This window comes from Neofelis nebulosa, chromosome 5, assembly GCF_028018385.1.
Source record: "Neofelis nebulosa isolate mNeoNeb1 chromosome 5, mNeoNeb1.pri, whole genome shotgun sequence".
Classification (NCBI taxonomy): Eukaryota; Metazoa; Chordata; class Mammalia; order Carnivora; family Felidae; genus Neofelis; species Neofelis nebulosa.
The window spans coordinates 145,859,470-145,882,638 of record NC_080786.1 but is presented as its reverse complement, the minus strand read 5'-3'; the positions used below and the strand labels follow the sequence as shown (position 1 = coordinate 145,882,638).

At 45.7% G+C, this 23,169-nt stretch overlaps 1 protein-coding gene across 9 annotated transcripts in view; it reads left to right on the top strand.

Moving 5' to 3' along the window:
* TIAM1 (TIAM Rac1 associated GEF 1) overlaps positions 1 to 23,169 on the top strand; it is a 396,414-nt gene that overhangs the window by 239,924 nt on the left and 133,321 nt on the right. For 7 of the 9 annotated variants that reach the window (XM_058731853.1, XM_058731852.1, XM_058731857.1 and 4 more), the window contains 2 exons: positions 8,687 to 8,866; positions 17,865 to 18,838. In XM_058731853.1, coding sequence (XP_058587836.1) covers positions 17,876 to 18,838 — 963 coding nt within the window. In that variant the 5' untranslated portion in view covers positions 8,687 to 8,866; positions 17,865 to 17,875. Of the gene's footprint in view, positions 1 to 2,714; positions 2,865 to 8,686; positions 8,867 to 17,864; positions 18,839 to 23,169 lie in introns of those variants that run through there. The other 2 variants (XM_058731855.1, XM_058731858.1) reach the window with 2 other exon arrangements.

Sequence of the window (23,169 nt, the reverse complement as noted above, 5' to 3'; positions counted from 1 at the left end):
AAACTTCAGAAGCATCTTTTCCTTCTCTTTCTCCTTCCCTTCCAAGCATTTCTCACAGTTACGTATGTGGCTACTAAGTCCTGTTGACTCCACCTGCCTTTCTTATTACTTCAGGGCTCTCCATTGGCCCAGTGTAGGTCACTTTATCTCCAGCTAAACACTGCCTGATTGGTTGCTTGCAACAAGCCTCCACCTTCTCTCCCCTGCTGCCCAGGGGGCTGGGAGAACATGTTCAATTATGTAACTCTGCTAATAAAGTCCCATTACATATTCTACTCCGCATCCTGTCTGATTCCTTTGTGTGGCATCCATAGCTCTAACCCATCTTTTTAGCCTCATCACCTCCAGCTCCCTTTTTTGTTAAAGTTTATTTATTTATTTTGGGGGGGAGGGGCAGAGAGAGGGAGAGACAGAATCCTAAGCAGGCCCTGTGCTGTCAGTGCAGAGCCTGATGCAGAGATTGAACTCACGACTGTGAGATCATGACCTGAGCCAATATTAAGAGTTGGATGCTTAACCGACTGAGCCATCCAGGTGCCTCCAGATCCTTTCTGTGCATCTGCCTCTCTACAACATTGGACTAATGCTTTCATCCTTTAGGGCCTTTGCTCTTTTCCTGGAAAGTTCTGCCCTTCTCTTTTTGCAGATCCCCTCCTGTCCCTGTTTATGTCCTCCCATCCTCACAAGCTGAGCCAAATCCTATTAGCCTGTGAGGACCAGGTTCAAATGACAGCTTCTCTTAGCAGAATTAACCTGTTTCTTCTTCTTATTCACTCTTAATGCCAGATGAGCCTTTACAGCCCTGTTACTAAGTGGATAAGTGACCATTGTTTGTATTCTCAGAGTTGGGGCATCATAAGGAAATGGTCTGTTTCCTCATTCCAGACATACAATAGGTGCTCAATAAGTGTTGGTTAACTATTGGTAGGAGTCAGCAAAATTATATAAGCTCTTCTCCAAACAATTCACAAGCAGTTTTCAGATAGCCATAAGCATAACTATTTAAAAACTATTTTTATATGCTCTATTTCCAAAAAAGTTTTTTAATGTTTATTTATTTTTGAGAGAGAGAGAGAGAGAGAGCGCGAGAGCGCGAGAGCAAGCGAGCAGGCGCTTGAGTGGGGGAGGGACAGAGAGAGGGAGACACGGAATCCGAAGCAGGCTCCAGGCTCTGAGCTGTCAGCACAGAGCCCGATGCGGGGCTTGAACCCATGAACTGAGAGATCATGACCTGAGCCAAAGTCAGACACTTAACCAACTGAGCCACCCAGGTGCCCCTATATGCTCTATTTCAAAAGATGCTCTCAATTGTAGGAAACACCACTATTTTATGTACCACTAAGAAAGAAATAAAATGGTGCCAGTTAAACCACACTACACCATTGAGATTGTAAGGGACATTCAATTTCAGAAATGTTCAAAGTGAAAAATGTGTTTCTTAGGACCAGTGGAATAAGGGACTGTGTCTTACCTGCTGGAGCTTATAGTCTTAATTTTATAACTGCAAGACAGTTGGAAGTGAATTGCAAATAAAAAATTGAGGTCATTTTAAAAGTTTGGTTTTGGTTTTGGTTTGGTTTTTCCTTTAAAATGAGAGCGTAGGGGCGCCTGGGTGGCGCAGTCGGTTGGGCGTCCGACTTCAGCCAGGTCACGATCTCGCGGTCCGTGAGTTCGAGCCCCGCGTCAGGCTCTGGGCTGATGGCTCGGAGCCTGGAGCCTGTTTCCGATTCTGTGTCTCCCTCTCTCTCAGACCCTCCCCCGTTCTTGCTCTGTCTCTCTCTGTCTCAAAAATAAATAAACGTTAAAAAAAAAAAAAATAAAAAAATAAAAAAAAAATAAAATGAGAGCGTAAAGGAGCATTTGGGGCTGAGTAGCCTGGGAGTGACTTGGGATGCTAGGTCTGTGGAACCTTGTCTTGTTACTCTATTTTAGGAGTGAGCCCTAATTTCTTCCTTTTTAGAAGATGAAGACTTATAGGAAAAGAATCACCCCCATTTTGAAAATCCTTGGGAGGAATTCCTTTAAGAATTTGTTAAAAAATTATTTTACTCGACATCGAAGTAGAAGATTCTTTGCTGCACTAAAATGTTTTCCTTAGTGGTTGATTAAAATTCTACGTTACCATCTAAACACGTATCAGGATTGATGTTCCTACTATCCCCTTACCAATGGTATTGCACAGGACCCATTACACCGTCACTTTTTATGTAGGGCAGCTACATTTGCCAGCTGTCATACTTGCTCATTGAGTTTTGGTTACTAAATTATGTTGTTAATCCAATATTCACACTCACTTCGTATTTTTAGCTTCTCTTCCTTCCTTTCCATCCTTAGTATCTGGTTTACCAAAATCTCTTTGGCCATTTTCTCTTAGAGAATGTTGCCATCTCATACATGCCTTCTGCCAAGACAAATACCACCAGCAGCAGGAGATGAGCCAAGGAAGGGGTACCAGCTGGGGGGGGGAGTGACTCTTTCTGATGGACCCTTTAGGCTCAAGCACGAGAGACCAACTGTGTGAGTTTGGTGCGCCCCAGCCCAATAAGCTCTCCAGAGAGGCTGGCGGTGTTTTCTGTCTCTTCTATGCTGTTGAAGGCGGTCCTGATCCTCGTTGCTGGCAGGCACAGTTGCCACACCGGCTGCTTGGGTGCACGGCCTCCCCCAGGGAGCTCTTCCCTGACTCACAGAGTGGCCCTCCCATTCTGCGTGGGAAAGGCAGCTCCAGGTCAGGGGACTGTTGCGTCTGTGTGGTGGCAAATGGAATAAAATCGACAGGAAGACCACATCCTGCTCTGACCCCGATGACATCTCAGTTATATTTTGGGCTGAGAGACGTCCCTCCTGGCTGCTCGGCGAGAGAACAGGTGAAGGGAGAGGCCGGGTTGTAGGGGTGGGAGACCAGCGTGGAAGTGGCAGCTTGCCCTTTCTCGAGGGCTGGGTCACTTGGGAGGGCCTGGAGAAGGTGTCTGTTCTTAGCCTGAGAGTCTCCTCTCAGCTAAGGCCGTGTCCTTCAGAGTGGAGACTCCCCTGTCTCCAGGCTACACACCGTGGCATGGAAAGCCAGAAAGAGCTAGAACCAAATTCCCCTTCTGGAACTGTAGCCTTTGACAGTGAAAGAGGAACTGCTGTAACCCACCATGCCCATGTCACCCAGTGGCTTGGGATACGAGGCTTCTTCCTGTGCCTGGGGAGGCCTCCAGCTGGAATGGGAAAGGGAGGCAGGTCTGCTCAAGGAAAGAGACCTGGGTGACTTGATTTTGGAAAAGACGTCATTTGAAATCTCTCCTATCTAACGCATTGATGTGTTCTGGAGAGGATTATTCTCGTGTGCAGTTTAAGATAGTACAGTCTGTTAGGTCTCACGGGAGGTATGGAAGCACTTTCGACAGAGTCCTGTCCTCTCCCGGGTACTGGGAACACCCTGTGAAGTTAAGCCACAGCGTGGTGTAATGCTGAAGGACAGATGTCAGCATTAGCAGTTAACTGTGGTCCACATCCATTTTCTTTGGAGATCAAATGTTCTATTCCCTCTTGCAATGACATGGACGTGCTTTTCTGACGTGACTCAAACTTGAAATTGAGCTGAGCAGGCTCTGATATCACATGGTCACTACTCCGGGAATGTTAGGTGGAATTCTCAAGTGTTCGGGAGCTTCATGGCTTCCTAGTGGGAATGATGCTACTTAGATTTTTGAGAAATTACGTGGTTCTCATGGTCTGTCCTGAAAAAGCTGTTAAGTCCATTTCAGTAAGCTGGGTGCCATTTGAGCCCTTCTTGGGCCGGGCCGTGGGATATCTGGGGAGATTTGATGGCCAGCTGTGTAACACAGCCCCTTGGGACTGAGGATTTCCAAACACCCTTGGACGAAGCTGGGAGGGAGCTTCGTAGTGCGTGATGCAATGTTGGAGTTGTATGCATGGGCAGTTACCAGTGTCCAACTATAGCTGCAAGACAATAAACACCAAGAACTGAGGGAAACTTAGAAGAGTATTTTGGCCTAAAGCCACTGACTCACTGCCAGACAGATACTAAGCATTCCATAAATGGTAGATCGCGCTTAGTTGGGGTAGAACATGTTACTTCACTTTGAAACACACTGACTTTACTCCTATGAAATATGGTAATGTCTGTCCCAGCTGAACCTGTTGGTTAAGTATTGCCAAAGATTCACCGTTCTAAAATTAAAGTTATTATTTTAGCGGAGATTCCTTGACTTATAGCTGGCTTAAAAATACTGATTCTATGAACATGTTTCCTCAGTTACCTCGGGATACAGTTGGATCTACTAGGAAATAGCATTGCTCGAAACTAGTGCAGTGTTTGGATATGGGAGCTGCCAGGGATTTTGTTCGGCTGATTTGGGTGCCTGTTTTCACCTGTCTCGAAAACGTGGCCAGGCTGAAGCCACGTATGTCATTCATGCGCTAGGAGTTTGGAGCCCCCGTCATGGCTCGTTCCTCTGTGATAAGAATCCTGGTTCTGCCCTTAGGGGTCACATGGTTCTCCTGGGAGGGGAAGGTGGGCCTGGAGTGTCCGTTTTCACACAAGGCAAACAGACGCCCCCCTCGTGGAACCCTCCCCTCATGCCACATGGGGATGGTTGTCGTAGCTTGACACAGCGATAGTTGGGCATGAGCCAGAGAACCCTACCTTAAGCTCACCACCCCTCAGCACTCTGTGGAGAGCAAACAGTGATTAAGGAAAATTTCCTGGAAGGATGCAGCCTCTCTGCTCTTCAGCAGTGTCCTGCTTCTTCAGAACTTCCGTCACTGAGTTGTGATTTTCTTTTTTAATCGGCTATCAAGAAGAAACGTCCGTATGAAATGTGTCCCTGAGCCCATGTGGAAGGATGTGGTCCACGGCATTGCTTATCGTATCACAGTGGCCTCAGAGGATCTCAGTGGGAATTCCTGTCTGATTTTAGTACCAAGAACATTCATCCTTCTTCTGAGCAATTGATTTGGAATTACGAATTTTATAAGTGCCATGTTTTCCCAATTTGAGTTGGCTTGTAGTAATTTCTTCTATTCTGGTTTAGATCATGTATCTTGGAAAGTCACACACTACTGAGTCCTTTGTTGAATAAAGTAATGGTATAAAAATAAGTAAAGAGGATGACCAGTGAATTTTCTTTAATTTCTGGACCATGTAAAATTTTTCAATGACCCAGATTCATCCATCCATCCATCTATCCAGTACTGGTTTTTAGCCTAAGTGAATACTAAAAGTTATTTTTTTGGGTGCTTACTACATATAAATATTCAAGATTCTGACTTGTTCAGAATTTTGATCTGAGATCTCTATAACCCTCCTCCCTCTGCTTCTTATTTTTAAGGTTCAGGGTGAGGGGAAACTTCCTGATTCTCATTAATTCACTAATCATGGAATCGTTTTGGGCACTAAGTCATAATGAAGAGTGAACACACTTAGGGGCATGTGGGTGGCTCAGTTGGTTGAGCGTCCCAACTTTGGCTCGGGTCATGATCTCACGGTTTGTGAGTTCGAGCCCCACATCGGGCTCTGCACTGACAGTTCAGAGCCTGGAGCCTGCTTCAGATTCTGTGTCTCCTTCTCTCTCTGCCCCTCCCCCGCTTGTGCTCTGTCTCTCAAAAATAAATACATGTAAAAAAATTTTTTTAAAAGATTAAAAAAAAAAGAGTGAACATACTTATGTAGCATTTTATAGTTCCTGTAATGTTTTGTGTTGATTCTTTAATTTCTGTCTTTTAACAATCTTTGTAGGTCAGAAAGTAAGGGAGATAATCTCACATTTCCCCTGTTGAGTTTCAGGATGGATACTTGCCCAAGGTCACATAAGTAATAGAGCCTTCTACACGAGCTTGGATACTTTGAGGGCAAATACAGTACCCCTTTCTCTATATACTTTGGTGTCTGGAACTTGTAAGGACCTAAAAACGACAGGTTGCCCCTTATGAGTGTTTTTTGAAGGTGAAAAAGAAGAGTTCCGGCCTGGCAGACTTTTTAGGAAAAGCTATGGATTAACTGTCATGGACACACTATTTCTGACACCCGTCATATTGTTAGCTCCCATCAGACGGGAAGGTGGGAGCAGCGGGACCCCTCAGCCCTGTCTATTTTTGCAGGTAGATGAAGCCTGAGATTCCTTCTGGTAATTCCTTCCCCACCTCCAGCACATGCACTTCCCTGTGGAAACTGGTTGACACCTGACACAGAAACTGACTACGTGAGTTGACGATGAATTAGAACGAGACTGAAAAACGTGGTACATTCCGCGTTCACGTCCCATCAGCGTAACGTCAACGGGCCGCTGGTGCTGCCAGATTGAGTCAGTGCGGTGCCTGCGCTGTGACAGATCGAGTAGATCACATCTTCCGGCGGCATTAATCAATTCCCTTGTTGCCTCGCAACAGATTTAAGGTGACTTGTGAGCCCAGTTTCAGTGAGTTAGGCATCATGTTTTAAGGAAGTCCCTGTGACGGTGGCCTTCTATAGCTAGTATTTTTACAGCTTACAAATGTTAAATAACGGTGGAATAATAGCTAACGTTTACTGCAAACTGACCAAGGGGTAGGCACTAAGCTAATCATGTCACATAGGTGATCTTACTCAGTGCTCGTAATAACCCAGTGGTCTGGGAGCCATTCTGTTTGTAGAGGGGTGATATTTACAGTTTACTCCAAACCACCCTGCAAGTAAATGGTGAAGCCGAGATTTGACCTGATGCATGCGGCAAGGACTCAGGCTCACAACCCCCCAGCGCTGAGCTTGGTGCATTGCTGCCTTCCATTGAAACTGAATTCTTTGCGGTTGTTGAAGAAAACTCAGAGGACTAATAGGTCTCAAGGTGCCATGGCGCACAGTCTCAAGGCTGCGGTGGAGCTAACCCACAGTAGGCAAAGTGGGTGCCTTTTGGCACATTGCAGCCGTAGCATATCTGCTGATTGCAAAAGAACAAACGTGAGGCTCTTCGTTAGTCCACGTCATAGGTCAATTCTGCACCCTGGGTCTCAGGTAAGAATTTTTTTTCCCACCAAGATCAGGCAAAAATGATACCAGATACAACTCAATTTTGTTTTCCTCCATGTTTTATTTATTTTATTTTTTAAAATATTTATTTTTGAAAGAGAGAGAGAGTGAGCACGTTGGGAGAAGGGCAGAGAGAGAGGGGGGACAGAGGATCCGAAGCGGGCTTTGCACTAACAGCAGAGATCCCGACGTGGGGCTCGAACTCACCAACTGTGAGATCAAGACCTGAGCTAAAGTCAGATGCTCGACTGATTGAGCCACCCAGGCACTCCTCCTGCATGTTTTATAAATAATGCTCTGTAACTTTCATCTTCTTCCCCATAATCTTTCTTCTACTCAGGAATTACAAGGATATAGATAGAGAAAGTTTTTGTTCTGGTAGATAAAATGTGTACTTTTTAAAAAAATGTTTAAAAAATGCATTATCAGCTTCTGTTGTGCAGGTGGAAAGGGCAGCCGCCCACAGGCCCCGTTTGCCAGCAAGAATCCAGCCTTGCAAATTATTGGCAGCTGGCACCGTAATGAGTCCATTTCAATATAAATGGGCTGTTGCTTATTAATTTCTGCCAGTTCCTAAGCAATTCGGGAACTGCTTTGAAAATTGGAAAATTTGCAGCAAACAGCTTCAGGAGGATGCCTAGGGGAAGAGTGAGAACAAGCCAGTGATGGGGGTATTATGGAAAGGGCACGTATTGTAGGCTAATAATGGGGTGTTGCCGAGGCTGAGTGCTCCCTTTCTTGCAAGCATGAGTCACCAACTTCAGGTTCAATAGCCGGGTTTCCAAGATAAGGAAGCAACCGCAACTTTACTTACTGTTCTCTGTGGATGTGTGCATTTATTTATTGGCTGCCCCTGTGGGGTTGCCTTCCACAAAATAGGCAGTTTTCTCCGAGTTTGTGCTCTAAGCATTTGGCGCCTCGTGTTCTCGCCTTGCTGAAAACATTAGCAATGGGTGGCTGCAGCGGGCTGCCCCACAGATGGGTGCCCAGGAGGACAGTGGTGAGGTGCAGCCACCCCAGGGAACCCGCAGTCTCTCTTCCTTTCTTACTCAGTAGCTGCCGAAAAACCATCCAAACTGCACGTTCATGGAGTTATCCTTGTCAGTTTCTCTTCTGTGTTAAATAACAGTTTAGATATTTTGCTAAATTCTTTTCTGTACATATTCTTCATGCGTGGTCTCTGAAGTTTGCCAGCTGCAAAGATGTAAGCCACGAGGTCTGTGTATTTAATTAGGTCTTTGGTTTTCCTGCCTTTTAACATTTTCTTCAACCTTCATTATAAATATAGCCCTGCTTTGGTAATAGCTGAGACTCCCTTGTTTCCTTGTATGTGTGTCTGTCCGTTGAGACCTTGTGGAGAGGAAGAAGAGCCCTGGAAATCATCCGAAGTAACCTGTTTCTGTCATCAGATACTTTCGTCCACAGAAATAGGGGAAAATGATAATGTAGCTCGTGGGACTGTTTCTTCCCATCAGTATAAACACACTCATACTTATTTATTTATCTGATTATGCCTGTCACTTTGTACCTGCGGCCAACTGTTGCACTGTGTGATTTGGGGTGGGGTATTGCACACAAGATGGATGTTGGAGAATTGAGAAAAATGGGCGCCATAAAAAAAAGGCCCACTTTCTGTGTTCTGGCTGACCATTCCTTTCTCTTTTTGGTCCTCTCCAGGTTTTTGGCACCTCCTTATAGACTCAGATGAGACCATGACGGCCTTCGCGAGGGACAGGTGCTGATACCTTGCCCCAGCAGCCCCTGTCACTGTTTAGCCTGGCCATTTCCAATCTCAGTATCTAAATGCCACAGTGCTCTTGGGGCACGTTGGGCTGGGAACCACTGTTGCCTTGGAAGGTAGGTTTGTATATGTATTTTTGAGCCTGTATATGTGTCTGCATGAATTAATGGAAATGCTTCAAAGGTGGGGTTGGGAGGGGGGAGGGACAGATATGTTTTAGCATAATTGGAATTGCTGTCTTGCATGGAGCTCATGGGAAAAAGAATTTGGAACCACTTCTTTGGATTAGGGTTACACCCATCTAAGAATTCAAAAGCATTAGCATTAAAGCTTAAAAAAAAAAAAGAAAAAGAAAAGAAAAAAAGGAAAAGCCTGGTACCTATGAAATCTTTTCTCACCCTGTGAATTGCCCTCGGGGTCTTTTAAATTTATCCCTGAGCTTCAGCATCTTTATATTGGATTATGTTTGAAAAAGACAAACCTAGCTGCAAAATCTTAAATTCAAAACAATGATATATTTTGTTTGTGGTTTGGATAATCTTTAAAAAGCAAAATAAATACAGTCAAAATAATAATCTTTCTAAATCAAAGATCATCTTTTATTTGTTGCAAAACTTTCCTGTTTAGTCTCTCATGTTGGGGGTGCTCGCGTGTGACTTGGCAAAAACATTTTTCATGGGTTTGTAAAGATTGAGCAGAAACTTTCAGAACTTTGTCTCCGTGTAATCTTAGCTTCTCCCCCCCCAAACCCCCCCCCCCCACCCCTGTCTTCAAACTCAGCCTCCAGGAGAGAAAAAACAGGCTTGAAACCAAAGACCTCCCACCAGAAGCTAATTTTAAATTTGCAATCTGTTGTCTTGTGATTTTCGCTTCAAATTTAACTTTGAAATAAATACATTTCATCCTTTCTCCTGCAAATGTGGAGGTCTGTTTTCAAGTCATAGAAGGGTGATCATTATGTTTATTTTAATAAGTTTTTAAATACCTCAGGGGAGTGAAAAATTTATATTATTAATAATTATAATTTACATACATCATTAAATGCCTTATGCTTGGATTTCACGATGTCCTTGCCAAATGACAGAGAAACCTGGCTTTCACAGTTGCCTTCTGACTTGAATCTGATTCAAATTGGGTCATCTCGGGCCCACTCGTGAGCTCTAACAGTTTTTATATTTGAAGTACCCTTGTTACGAGTTGGGCTGCACGGCGACCACTCCCAGTGAAGAGATCTGTGTTAATGAGTATCTAGAGGTGACCAGGACATGGATGGGTACAGCATGGTCCCTGCCACTGGGGAATTACAATAAAATGGGAAGGGGATACATAAAAAGCAAGAGCAGCACATCAGTGTACAAATAACCACATCGCAGACGCCATGTGAACAGGTCAAGCCGAGTGCTGTTGGAATGTAGGGAAAGCATGATGAAGTCCAAGCTAGATGGTGTTCTTTTTACCTTAGGTAATTTCCCCAGCCATCTGTTTTGAGTTTGGGTTTGGTGTCGTTTGTTGTAGCTGTCAATGTAGTGCCCACATCCTCACTCTCTTCAATTATCCAAAAAACCCAGGGACTTACAACATGTTAACATGTTTTACTTATTTTTCTTTCCTTAAAATGAATTCCAGGGTTAGTGTAGAAACTTTAGAAAATCCAAAAAATATAACTTTTGGAAATTAAAATTTCCCCTAATCGCTCTATCCAGAATAGTTGCCAGTGTGTGTGCTCACGTGTGTGTGAGAAAGTAAAATATTATTATTATTATTATTTTTTTAAGTTTATTTATTTTGAGAAGTATGTGCATGCAGGTGTGTGCAGGGGAGGGGCAGATAGAGAGAGGGAGAGAGAGAGAATTCCAAGCAGACTCTGCACCCTCAGTGTGGAGCCCGACTTGGGGGCTCGAACTCATGAACCGTGAGATCGTGACCTGAGCTGAAATCAAGAGTTGAGCCGCCCAGGCGCCCTAAGAAAGTGAAATACTATTAATATTCTTAAAGAAAATTTTAACCTGCTCAAAGCCAGTTTCTTGGATGCGCTTCACAAATGTAAGTTTTGCTTCCTGAGAATAAGAAGGGTTTTGCTCCAGGGATGTTCCACCGCAACAGCAGTAGAATTCTCTTTTTTGATTGTCTACTTCTGAACAGGACAAACCTTGGCAGGCTGACGCACAAGACTGGGCTTTGACCACTCGGAGCCTTCCCATTCTTCAGGGAAAGGGCTGGGCCATTCTGCTGTGTGTTTGAGGTACTGCTTGAATCGCTTGACTTATCTAGGGACTCTGGTATGCCGTACCATAAAAATATTATTCCAGGCTCCTTAGTCCTCAAGGTGATGAGGTTATTTCTGGTTTCCATTGTATCTTCTTCTTTCTCTTCCCCTTTTTCTTTTTTTTTTTTTTAATTTTTTAATGTTTATTTCTTTTTTAGAGAGAGAGAGACAGACAGACAGACAGACAGACAGTGAGAGTAGGGGATGGGCAGAGAGAGAGGGAGGCACAGAATTCAAAGCAGGCTCCAGGTTCTGAGCCGTCAGCACAGAGCCCGATGCGGGGCTCGAACTCACAGACCATGAGATCATGACCTGAGCTGAAGTTGGATGCTTAACCAACTGAGCCACCAGGCGCCCCTCTCCCCCTTTTTCCTCTGTACAATATAAAGTTACAGGAATATTTTTCTTTGTTCCTCTCTGACCAGAGACCTTGGCCGTGGGGTGATTTTCTATTAACTGGAATGTTTTCTCATGCAGTTCCGGGGGAAAACGTAACATCAGTGTGATTAAAGACACAGCTTGCATGTTCTCTCTTGGATCATAACACGTTTTACCTTTCTTTTTTGTGTTCTGTTCCTCTGCTCGTATACAATAATTATGTTCATAATGATTTTGTGTAGACACTGGAAGCCATTGAGGATTCCATTTATTTCAAGAGTGCTTACCTTTACTCAGGGAGCACAGTTGGAGTAGCTGCTTTATTTTATTTAGTTTTTTTGGAGAGGAGATTTCAGAAGAAAAACATTTTAACCTCGATGAATTTTTCCTCACTCCTTTGATCACTTTGGGTGCGCTTTGCATACGTTTCCTAGCGTGGGAGTCCCAGAATACATTGGGCTGCGGTTTCAACCATGTAATAGCGGCCTTAACAGTCTTTGTTTGTTACGCCAACATCTGGGTCACTTGAACATTGACATCTATGGATTGTCTTTTCTCTTGAGAATTGGTTAGCTTTTCTTGGTTCTTTGGAATACATCGTGGACATTTTAAGTATTATATCGGGAGACCCTAAGTCCTGTTAAAATCACCCGGAAAATGTTGGTCTTTTCTTTTTTCGCTGTTTTGGCAGCAAGGTTCAGATTACAAGTTCTGCCTCCCCTTTGGTGGGTGGTGGCTCCAGTGTCACTTTGGTCTCACTGGTCCCCCACATGTGCCGCTGGCTCGTCTGGGACGTGGGCTGTGGTTTGTATCATAATTCAGTTCTCAAAGCCTTTGCCGTCTTGCTTTGGGTCAGTCCGAGGCATGTGCCTCTGAGGGGTGAGCCCGGAACTCATGTGCGTTTATACACAGCATGAGTGGGTTTGCTTCTCCGCCTCTCTGTTCTCTGAGATCCCCCTCACTCCTTTGGTTTCAGGGACCACTTACCTTGGTTCTCTGGCCAGAACAGCCGGGCATGTCCTGAGAATTTTTGCTTCGCCTGTGTCTGGGTATGCTGGGTGAACGCCTTCTGGGCAAGGCTAGGAGAGAAAACCAGGAAACTCATTCCCATGTGCACGGCTTCTTCAGGTTTTGACTCCCTTCCCCAGTCTGCTTGCTTTTGCTTACACTTTGCAGTCTTTGGGTACTTGCTTTTCTCCTTTGGTCCCAAGTTTTTAGTTTTTATCAGCGAGGGAAGGGTCCGTCCTGGTGCCATATTGCATCTGAACCTTGGCTGGCACCAGACGATAGCAACTCAGTTTTGCACACGACTTTATTTATTAAGACAGAAACGCATTGCCACTCAACTCTACCTCTCAGTTCAACCTCATTTTAGACCATTGGTCTGTGTTTGCTTTGTATTTCCTAATAATAGATGCTAGATGATGCTCAGTGCATGCTTATTTCTTATTGCCTAATTTGTGGAAACTTATATTAGAATGTTTTTGATGGCTTTCAGCTGTAAAAGCAGATTTTAGGGGTGCCTGGGTGGCTCAGTCAGTTGAGCGTCCGACTTCGGCTCAGGCCATGATCTCACAGTTCATGAGTTCGAGCCCCGCGTCGGGCTCTGTGCTGACAGCTCGGAGCCTGGAGCCTGGAGCCTGCTTCGGATTCTGTGTCTCCCTCTCTCTCTGCCCCTAACCCACTCGCATTCTGTCTCTGTCTCTCTCAAAAATAAATAAACGTTAAAAAAATTTTTTTAAGTTTCATTTTGCAGAACTCTCACTTTTAAACAAAAATTTTGTTTAACCACAATATTTCAGGTAAGGCTTTGTTTTTTCCATTTGGAAATAATCACAGGTTCAGAGGAACTCGTATACTGAAAGTATACCCTTCACCTAGTGTCCCCTGATGGTTGACTCTTAAATAATTAGAGTAAACTATCAAAGCCAGGAGTTTGACCTTTTTTTTTCAATGTACACATGTAGTTATAAGTTTAAGCAGGCTAATAAATTGAAAAAAGCAGTCCTTAAGAAAGGACCACTTAGCTGATGAATGTATGATCCACCCTAATGACCATACTTCTTGATAAAGTTCCTTAAGATACCTTTTCACTGTGTATTTAATTGGGTGGATTTACAGGAATTTGCAGTGATTACTTGAAAAATTAAATTGATCATATTAAGAGACAGATTGTGGTGTTGGAGAGTCACGTTCCCTTTAGCACCCTTGAACTCAGACCCTGAGAAACTCGGTTTTCTGACCCTGTCGGAATGACCCCCTGCCTGTGGCCCCACTGTGTCTCCCATGCCCCCATTGTGTCTGGATCATCTTAGGCTGAGCTGTCCTGCACTGTCCACCCACACAATGGGGAGGGGTATCCTCTCGATTCTTGAGCCTTTCCCTAAACCCCTGCAAGGTCCTCTCTTAGAAGAGGAGGCAGCTATGAGTTGAGGGCAAGAATTAAGTGACATGAGGCAGGTGCCAGGCCTTCATTCTTTGGCCAGGTAATTGGGGGATGAGGGGAGCACGGTGGGGCAGGGTCGAATGGTCTGGGATGAGGGACCTACACAGGTCTTCAGGTGGAAGGGACACAGAGCAACAGGCATGTTGAAGACTGGAGTGTCTTCAAGGCACCCTGGTGGGAGAGGCCAGCATGTTTAAGTCTGATGTGTGTTTTCTCTAGTCCACACTGTGGTATTTTTACCCAGTGTGTGTGGTGTTAACATTCACACCTACATTTTATTGTGGTTGTAGGAGTTGTTGCATCCTAGGTGAAAGTTCATTTTATCATTCATTCATTCATTCATTCAGTATTTTTCCACTGAGCACGTTACAACTTTTACCTTTCAGGCAATGTTCTAGGCACTGAGGATACAACAGTAAACAAGGCAAAACTTTCAGCTTTCCTGAAGCTTAGGTTGTAGTGGGGAAGGATAGAGGATAAAAAAAGATAAGTGAAATACATTGTTAACCACTGTGATAAATTCTAAGGAGGAAGAGAAAAACAAAGAAGAGGGATGAGGATTGAGGTCTGCAGGAGGGGTTGTCATTTTGGGTAGAGAGGCCAGGAAAGGTCACCCTGAGAAGGCAGCATTTGAGTCAGAATTACAATGAACTGGAGCGTGAGCCAGGTAGATGCCTGAGAGAAGGAGAGTTGTGGGTAGAAGGAAGAGCATGGGCAAAGGCCCTGGGGCAGGCTAGAGTAGCCAGAACTTAGACCTTTGAAAAGAAAGTGTGAGAGAGGTTTAAATACTGAGATTTATTCTTGTAATAAAATCTTACCCAGCACCTCCTGCTTAATACCCCTCCCACTGCCCCCTGAAAGTGCAAGCTGTTAGGAACCACTAACATTCTACATAAGGAAGTGATAGTTTTAATGAGTTTAAAACTGGTGACGGTTTCTGGTTTGAGATTGACTATTCCTTTTTTTTTTCCCTGACGCTCTTCTTTTTAATTTCTATCCTGGCTTTTGTATTTCAGTCTCACCTTAATTTTTCTTCTCTTACCTGCTGATGATGTCATGATCACGTTGGTGAGGTGCCCTTTGCTTTTGTTACTAAAACGCATGAATGTTTACTGACTCCTTGTCTCGAGTCGAACCCTTCTAGCCTCCATAGAGGCCACCAAGAAATTGAAAGCCACTTTTCTGCCCTGAAGTTGCTTCCTGCTTCACAGGAACAAAGCTGGTGCAAATGTAAAATACAAACTGGGTGTTTGTTTGTTTGTTTGTTTGTTTGTTTGTTTGTTTGAAATGAAAATAAACGATAGGGTTAAACTGAGAACAGGGAGGTACTCAGATAATGGAAGTAGCTGGCATTTTACATTTGTACATGAAAAGGATTGGACCACGTTCTGGGGGGTGACTCTGGCAGGGGGTGGGGGGTTGTCCCTGCAAGGGGAGATTGTGTCTGTCAGATGCAAGGAGCAGTTTCAAGTTTTCATGCTTCTGTTATTTCTGAGTCCTCCACCAAGGCCACATGGGCCCTCGTGGTTGTCACCGACCTTTCTGGAAAAGCTTTCCAACCAAGGGCTATTGCAGCAGTCCCTAGAAACGGATTGTTCTTTAGCAGCCTCAGACTTCCTGCTGACTCTGTGTAGGTCATCCCCTGAGAATTTCTCTTGGTAGGATTTAGGAGATTTGGCATTCATCTCTAAATTCTAGTTCTGAAGATAAAAATGGCTTCTTTCCTACCTTGGCTGGCTGAAAAGAATCTTGCTCCTAAAAATGCTATTAATATAACAGGACCCGTCACGATGATGCATGGAGATGCTGTAATTCTTGAAGGTTGGGGCCATTTCCTTTAGGAAACCTCTCCTGAGGCTTTTAACTTGATTACTCTTCTCTTGGCAGAAACAAGCCTAACCAAAAATTTGTTGTCAGGAATATGTCTGTCAATTTATATTTGCACACTTTTGATACGTATGGTAGAGAAGAGTCCCCCTGGTGGGCCTGAGGCGTGAGGTGACAATTTGGCTTTTCTCTCATTCACTTTTTCCACATTCTTCCCTGCTTTTAAACTTAAATCTCTGTGATTCTTAAAATGGAACCATGGCTAACACTTGTTCTGAGCTCTGTATTATTTATTGGTAAACCATAGATACATAGATACATCCAGGGATCTTAACATCTATTAAAAAAAAAAAAAACCTCTAAGAAATTAGTCATGGCCTTTAGTTATGGAAATGTTTATTTGTTTTACTTTAAAAATGCAGCACATGATATTCTTTGGACTCTAGATCCCATAAATGGTCGTGTTTGGACAGTTGATCTGTTTCTTTTCCCTCCAGTGAGTTGAGGTTTTTGTTTTTTTTTTTTTTTTCTTTTCTTTTCCTCTTAAAGATGCCAGTCAGAGAGGCATGAGTTTAACTGCTTTGAAATATACTTACTGCCAGTAAAAAGGAGATCCTCCTTCTTGGAAAGTTCCCTCTGAGAATCATATGATGTGTGACCTGGTAGGGAATATTCCAGTGTGGGAATAGCTTAACATCTGGTGCCTGTATGAGTTACCTATGAACTCACTGGAACATGAAATGGAGGTTTTCTCTTCCTGTTGCCACTTTCGTTTCCGTGATGATGCGCTTGTGGTGGTCAATGCAGTGTTTCAGACAGAACAGTGAGATTAGGGAATGATTCTGGATCAATGTGAACGTGTATTATTATAGTCCAGGGCATTCCAAGCTGTTTGTCGTGGTCGTAAGGGAATTCATTCTCCATTTCCCCCTGGTGCCTTTCACTTTTATTGTGTGCCTTCCCGGGGCTACAGTATCAGTTTCATGAGAGTAGGGAATGTGTCTCTTTTGTTCTCTGTTGTATCTCTGGCTTCAAGAACATGGTAGGTGCTCAGTGTATATTTTCTGAATGAATGACTGTGTAGGTGGTTGGAAAAATCAACTCAGGAATATGTCCAGCTACTATATTTTTCTTCTTTCCATTCTGGCCACTTTTATGTGTATATCCCGAGTGCCTACAATTTGAATGGTACAGAGAAAGAGCAAAGCAAGGAGAATAGGCCAATGGAGTCACAATCGCTGAGCTTGGAAGATTTGTCTCTTTCCTATGGTGGATAAGGTCACCAGGTCAGTGCGAGAGACTGGAAAAATGTTAAGGAAGGACTTGGATTAACCTGGGCAGCCCCAAAAGGTGGAATCACATTTAGTGGTTTCATGATGTGAATGTCTGTTTGCAGGCACTCTGTACCAGATCAATGTTCTCGATTTGGATTTGCTGCCAGAAATAAACCCATTGGTCTGCTGCTAAGCAGAGAGCGGGGTTTCTATTTTCTTCTGCCCGCACCCCTTCCCAAACACCGCAAGTTAAGGTTTTCAGAATGCTGTGGAATTTAAGGTAAAAAAAAAAAAAAAAATGATAATAAAAAGCAGCAAGCCCATTTTCCTTTTTGACTTTGAAAAACTAGGAGGAGTTGATCGGACTTACATCTTGAGTTTTCCCAGTTCTGATTGATTTTTGAAGTCTGAATCAAGCAGACGCATTGGGAGGGAGGGAGGTTATCACATGCACCTGTGAGTTTTGTTAACTGTTGTTTGAAATATGGGTAGTTTCAAGCAGAAAGTGATGCATTTGCCCGACCCTTCGGTTTGTACTCTCGGGGTTTGAGAACTTTGTTACGTATAGAGTTTAGGGCTGGTGGCCTCATGGAGGCAGCACGGTGGCAGGTTCCCCATAGGCAGCTGCCCTTTGGACAAAGACGAGTTTCATTGTCTGAACATCTTGCTGAGGCTCCTCTCACACATCTCGGGAGGGCCCATCTCAGTGGATGACGCTGGTTCTCACCTGCCACCGGGTAAGAGACTGAGCACCTGCCGGGTGGGTAGAGAGAGGTGGGTACGCTGTGACCTGCCAAGCTGTCTGCCCGCCCTGCACCCTGAGTTCTTTTCTGTTGAACTGCCCGTACCCATTGGTGACTCAATTATCCCCTCCTTTTTCCCCCCTCCCCCTCTCTCCCCCCCCCCCCCCCCCCGTGCTACAGACCATAAAACCATGGGAAACGCAGAAAGTCAAAATGTAGAGCATGAGTTTTATGGAGAAAAGCATGCCAGCCTGGGCCGCAAGCACACGTCGCGCTCCCTGCGCCTGTCGCACAAGGCGCGGCGGACGAGGCACGCGTCCTCGGGGAAGGTGATCCACAGGAACTCCGAAGTGAGCACGCGGTCCAGCAGCACGCCCAGCATCCCCCAGTCTCTGGCTGAAAATGGCCTGGAGCCCTTCTCCCAAGAAGGCGCCCTGGAGGACTTCGGCAGCCCCATCTGGGTGGACCGAGTGGATATGGGCCTGAGACCCGTGTCGTACACCGACTCTTCTGTCGCTCCCAGCGTAGACAGCAGCATCGTCCTCACAGCCGCCTCTGTGCAGAGCATGCCAGACTCGGAGGAGAGCAGGCTGTACGGGGATGACGCTGCGTACTTGGCTGACGGGGGCAGGAGGCAGCGTCCCTATACATCCAATGGGCCCGCTTTCATGGAGACGGCAAGCTTTAAGAAGAAGCGCTCCAAATCTGCAGACATCTGGCGGGAGGACAGCCTGGAATTCTCACTCTCCGATCTGAGCCAAGAACATTTAACAAGCAACGAAGAAATCTTGGTTTCCACTGAAGAGAAAGACTGTGAGGAGGCTCGGGGGATGGAACCCCGGGCGAGTCCGCGGCGGCTCAGCGCCTGTCAGCGTGCCAATTCCCTGGGTGACTTGTACGCTCAGAAAAACTCCGGGGTGACGGCAAATGGGGGGCCAAGGAGCAAATTTGCAGGCTACTGTCGGAATCTGGTGTCTGATATCCCCGAGCTTGCAAACCATAAGATGCCACCGGCTGCTGCTGAAGAGTCTGTTCCGTACAGTAATTACAACACACTCCCCTGTAGGAAATCTCACTGTCTTTCCGAAGGTGCCACCAACCCACAAATTAGCCATAGCAACAGCATGCAAGGCAGAAGAGCAAAAACAACTCAGGTAAAGTGACCGAAGTCTGTTTCCATGTTTTGGAGTCGGTGCATGACTTTTAGTGCATGATTGTGCTCCCGCGAGATTCCCGTCTCTTAGTGGCTTGTGCCCTGTTTGCCCGGCGGCTGCTGCAGGTGGTACAGCTTTCCCCGAGGGCTGGCCTCACCTCTGCTTCGCCCCGCTTCCCGTTCCGCGGGGGGGGGGGGGGGGGGGGGGGGGGGGGGGGGGGGGATGAAGGAAGGAGTGTGTGTTTGGCGGGGGGGGGGGGGGGGGGTGATGTGGCGGGAGTGAGAATAAAGCTGCTAAGTTCTTACTGGGAAGCGACTGCCTGTCCAACTCCGATCTGCCGCAGCAGCTCGCTGGTTCTGAGCTTCCTTCCTCTCCCCGGACAGATGGGCATGGTGGGCTGCGGCCTCTTACAGCTCCTGTCTCCAGCACCGCAGGTGGGAAGGGGTTAGTCGGAAGCTCCTTTGAGGAGGCATTTCGACTCAGGGCGGGCTCTGGTCATTTGTCAACTTCTCTCGGAGGTTGGCAGCCTTCCTGCCTTACCAGGAGCCATTTCAATTTCCTGTTCCTTGCGATGCTGGCCAGCCCTGTCTCTGGAGGGAGGTGTAGTGGAAGGAATAACACGGGCGGGCTCCAGTTCCTGCTCTGCCGCCAACTAGTTGTGTGACCTTGGGGAAACCCTGCCTTCTAGTTGCTCCTCTGAAAAATGGGAGCGAAAATGCTCAACTTGCCTGCCTCGGGGTCTAGGGCACGAGAGGGTGGGTGGGAAGACATTTGTCAAGGGTTTTTAAGAAGTGTCTTGCTAAGGGAAAGAGGACTCCCCACCTTAACCGGTAATGATACTCACACGAGCATAAGGACCTGTCAAGCCCTCCTGCTTGGACCAGGTGGGACCAGAGTCCTCTTCTGGTCCTGCTGTGCCCCCGTAGCAGAGTTCTGGGAGGCCTGGCTTGGGTCAAGGGTAGGCTCGTGGTTTGCAGGATGGGGCTTCGGATCAGAAATCCAGATCAAGCCCATTTGCGTCGAAAGGCATGTCAGCCACCAGGGTGACCGGCTAACGGCAGTGCGGTCTGCCGGGGAACAGCAGGTGCCCTCTGACCCGACCAGTGCTCGGTGTACCTCTGGTACTGCTCCTGTGCGAGCAAAACAGGCATTTCAAGGTGAAGTTCTCTCGGAAAGGGGGTCTAAGTATGATGGGCAGATGGTGGAGAACCTAAGGAAGGAGACAAAGAAAATTGGCGTCAGACTCTCTGTGTTCTTGCTGGAGAGCAGATTTTTCTAAGTGTTCAAAATCTCAGGTTTCTAATTTTATCTCGGAATTTTATTTATTTTTTAAATAAAAAAATTTTTTTTAAGTTTATTTTTTGAGAGGGACCGGGACAGCATGAATGGGGGAGGGGCACAGAGAGAATTCCAAGCTGGCTCTGCGCTGTCAGTACAGAGCCTGATGGGGGGCTTGAACCCACAAAACCGTGAGACCACGACCTGAGCCGAAATGGAGAGTCGTGTGCTTAACCGACCGAGCCTCCCAGGTTCCCCTACTTTGGAATTTTAAGTTCTCATGTATAGGTCATCAGGGGTAGTTTTGTTTTGTTTTTTCTTTTACTGCTCTAGATTTCTGTATTTAAATAATTAAAAGTTAACTGTATGTTCCTCTGGGTTTATATGGACTAAAGGGAACGTGTTTGACCTCTCCCCTCCTTTTCTTTTTAAAATTATGTTTCATTATGGGAAAAATATACCCATAACATTTATCACGTTGACCATTAAAAAAAAAATTTAATGTTATTTATTTTTGACATACAGAGAGAGAGAGAGAGACAGAGCATCAGCGGGGGAGGGGCAGAGAGAGAGGGAGACACAGAATCAGAGGCAGGCTCCGGGCTCTGCGTTGTCAGCACAGAGCCCGACGTGGGGCTCGAACCCACAGACCGTGAGATCATGACCTGAGCCGAAGTTGGACGCTCAACCGACTGAGCCACTCAGGCGCCCCACCACGCTGACCATTTTTAAGTGTCCAGTGTGCTGGCATTAAGTCCCTCCACACTGCTGTGCGGCCATCACCACCATCCATCTCCAGAACCCTTTCCGTATTGCAAAACTGAAGCCCAGTACCCAACCTGTCTCCTCACCCCCAACCCCCGCCCAGCCCCGGGCAACCACCATTCTATTTTCCATCTCTGAATTTGACTACTATAGGGACCTCATATAAGTGGAATCATGTAGTATTTGCCTTTTTTGTGATTGGCATCTTTCCTTTAGCATCATGCCCTCAAGGTTCATGCATTGTTGTAGCACATGTCAGAACTTCCTTCCTTCCTTGTTTTTTTTTTTTAGATTTTTAAAAATGTTTGTTTATTTTTGAGAGAGAGAGAGAGAGACACACACACACAGAATCCAAAGCAGGCTCCAGGCTCTGAGCTGTCAGCACAGAGCCCAACGCAGGGCTCGAACTCACGAACCGTGCGATCATGACCTCAGCCAAAGTCGGGTGCTCAACTGAGTGAGCCATGCAGAGCTGATACAAAGAGATGGTCTGCCGGCCTTCAGAGTTCAGAGAAGGGGAACATCACCTGTGACTGTCCCCTTTCCTTGGAACAGTGCCACGGTAGCACATATTCTGTGTGGGATTTGAGAGGCATGCCTGGCCGTATTCTGGCTCCGGGTCTCCACTGCAGGGGACGGCTGGACCCTCTGCTTCACCCCACACCCCACGGGTGGGGCTTTGAGCCTTTGAGTCATGGCCGACTGCACCCAAAAGAGAGGGGCAGAGCGGTTCTCTCCTTCAGAGCGGGTGCCACTGAAAGCGCTCACGTGTAATTGTTCTATGACGTCTCCATCTTTGGCTTGTCGCCTTCTAAAATCGTTAATCTATGGAAGTGAGATCATCTGAACGTGGTCTCATAAAGTCACTGCTTAGGCAGCTTAATGTAATGCAGAGTGCAACAGACGAGGCGTCCTGACGACTCCATTTACATCCTGGCTCACTCCTCACTGACCGGTGACCTTGGGCAAGTCTCTCCATCTTGCGTGCACCACGGGCTCCTTCTCTGTCTAGGGTGAGTGCCACCAGCCTCGGACAGGACCACTAGGAGAACCAAATGGGATACTGCGTATGGAAACCTTTGGCGGAGTCTGTAAAACAAACGGAAGTATTATTTTCGTATTGACTTTATATGTTGAGTGAGGATCTTTAATGACTTGAAACAAACCCCAGAATTATGCACAACACTATCCCTCCGCCCACGCTTCCTAGTCTAAGTTTGGCGTGTTCATCCAACGCGATTTCTTGAGAACCCACTATGTTCCAAACAGTGTATTTTAAGAGACGGTGGGTGTGGAAGCTTCCTTGAAAAGAATTCTTTTTTTGTTCTTTTTTGTGTTGTTGTTGTTGGTAAAAGTTTCTGACCCAGGGGATCTCTCCAGCGTGCTTGGATCGTAGACATTAAAGTCGCCTCATCTGCCCTGGTGATGTAGTTGAATCTGGAATTGTCTGTTAGCAATTTTACTCCCCAGAAAGAAGAGTTTCTGGCAGACATTTGGCCCCAGAGCATGGCCTCTGAGCCTGGGATAAAATATGTTTTATCTGAAATAATGCGAACAACTTAATTTGATTTGAAAATGATTGAAAAAGAGTTTTTGACCGTTTTCCCTGTTTTTGTATTTGTTCAGTAGTTGGATGTGTTACTAAAACATGAGGCACTTGAGTGCATGTTTAGGTTTTAAAAAGTGACACATGTCATATGTCTGCTGCACAGTGAGTGCTGAGGAGTTATTTGTTTAATTCAATATGTTTGAGAGTGTGTGTGTGTGTGTGTGTGTGTGCGCGCACACCATGCCTAAAAATTTGTCTTGCGAATCAGTTTGGTATTCATTTGTTGGGAGGGTTTACCCACACCACTTAAAGCAGAGTTTACTTGTATTGATTTCTGCAGAAATACAGAGGAAACTGCCCCTTGATTTAATTGATGCATTACCGGTCTTTCGGACTGAACTTTTACCGTCTTGATAATTCCTGTGGTTAACAGAGTTGGGGCAGCCTGGTGTCACGCAAAGAGGTTCTGAAATCCAGCAGATCTGAGCTTGTCCGTTTGAGCCCTGTTATCTGTTGATTGTATAATCTAGATGGATCTCGGTGCCTCTTTAAATAGGGTAATGTGAGTTCCACACGAGAGAACGCGAAACTCCCGGCACAGTATCTTGCACACTGTACAAGCTTAGTCCATAATGATCATTAGTTGCGATGGAAAAGTTTGACTTAATATTTTAGAGCTCAGCCCTCCTCTGTGTCTGAGACTTTCAGTGGGTGAGGTGGAAGGAGAAAACCGCCAACT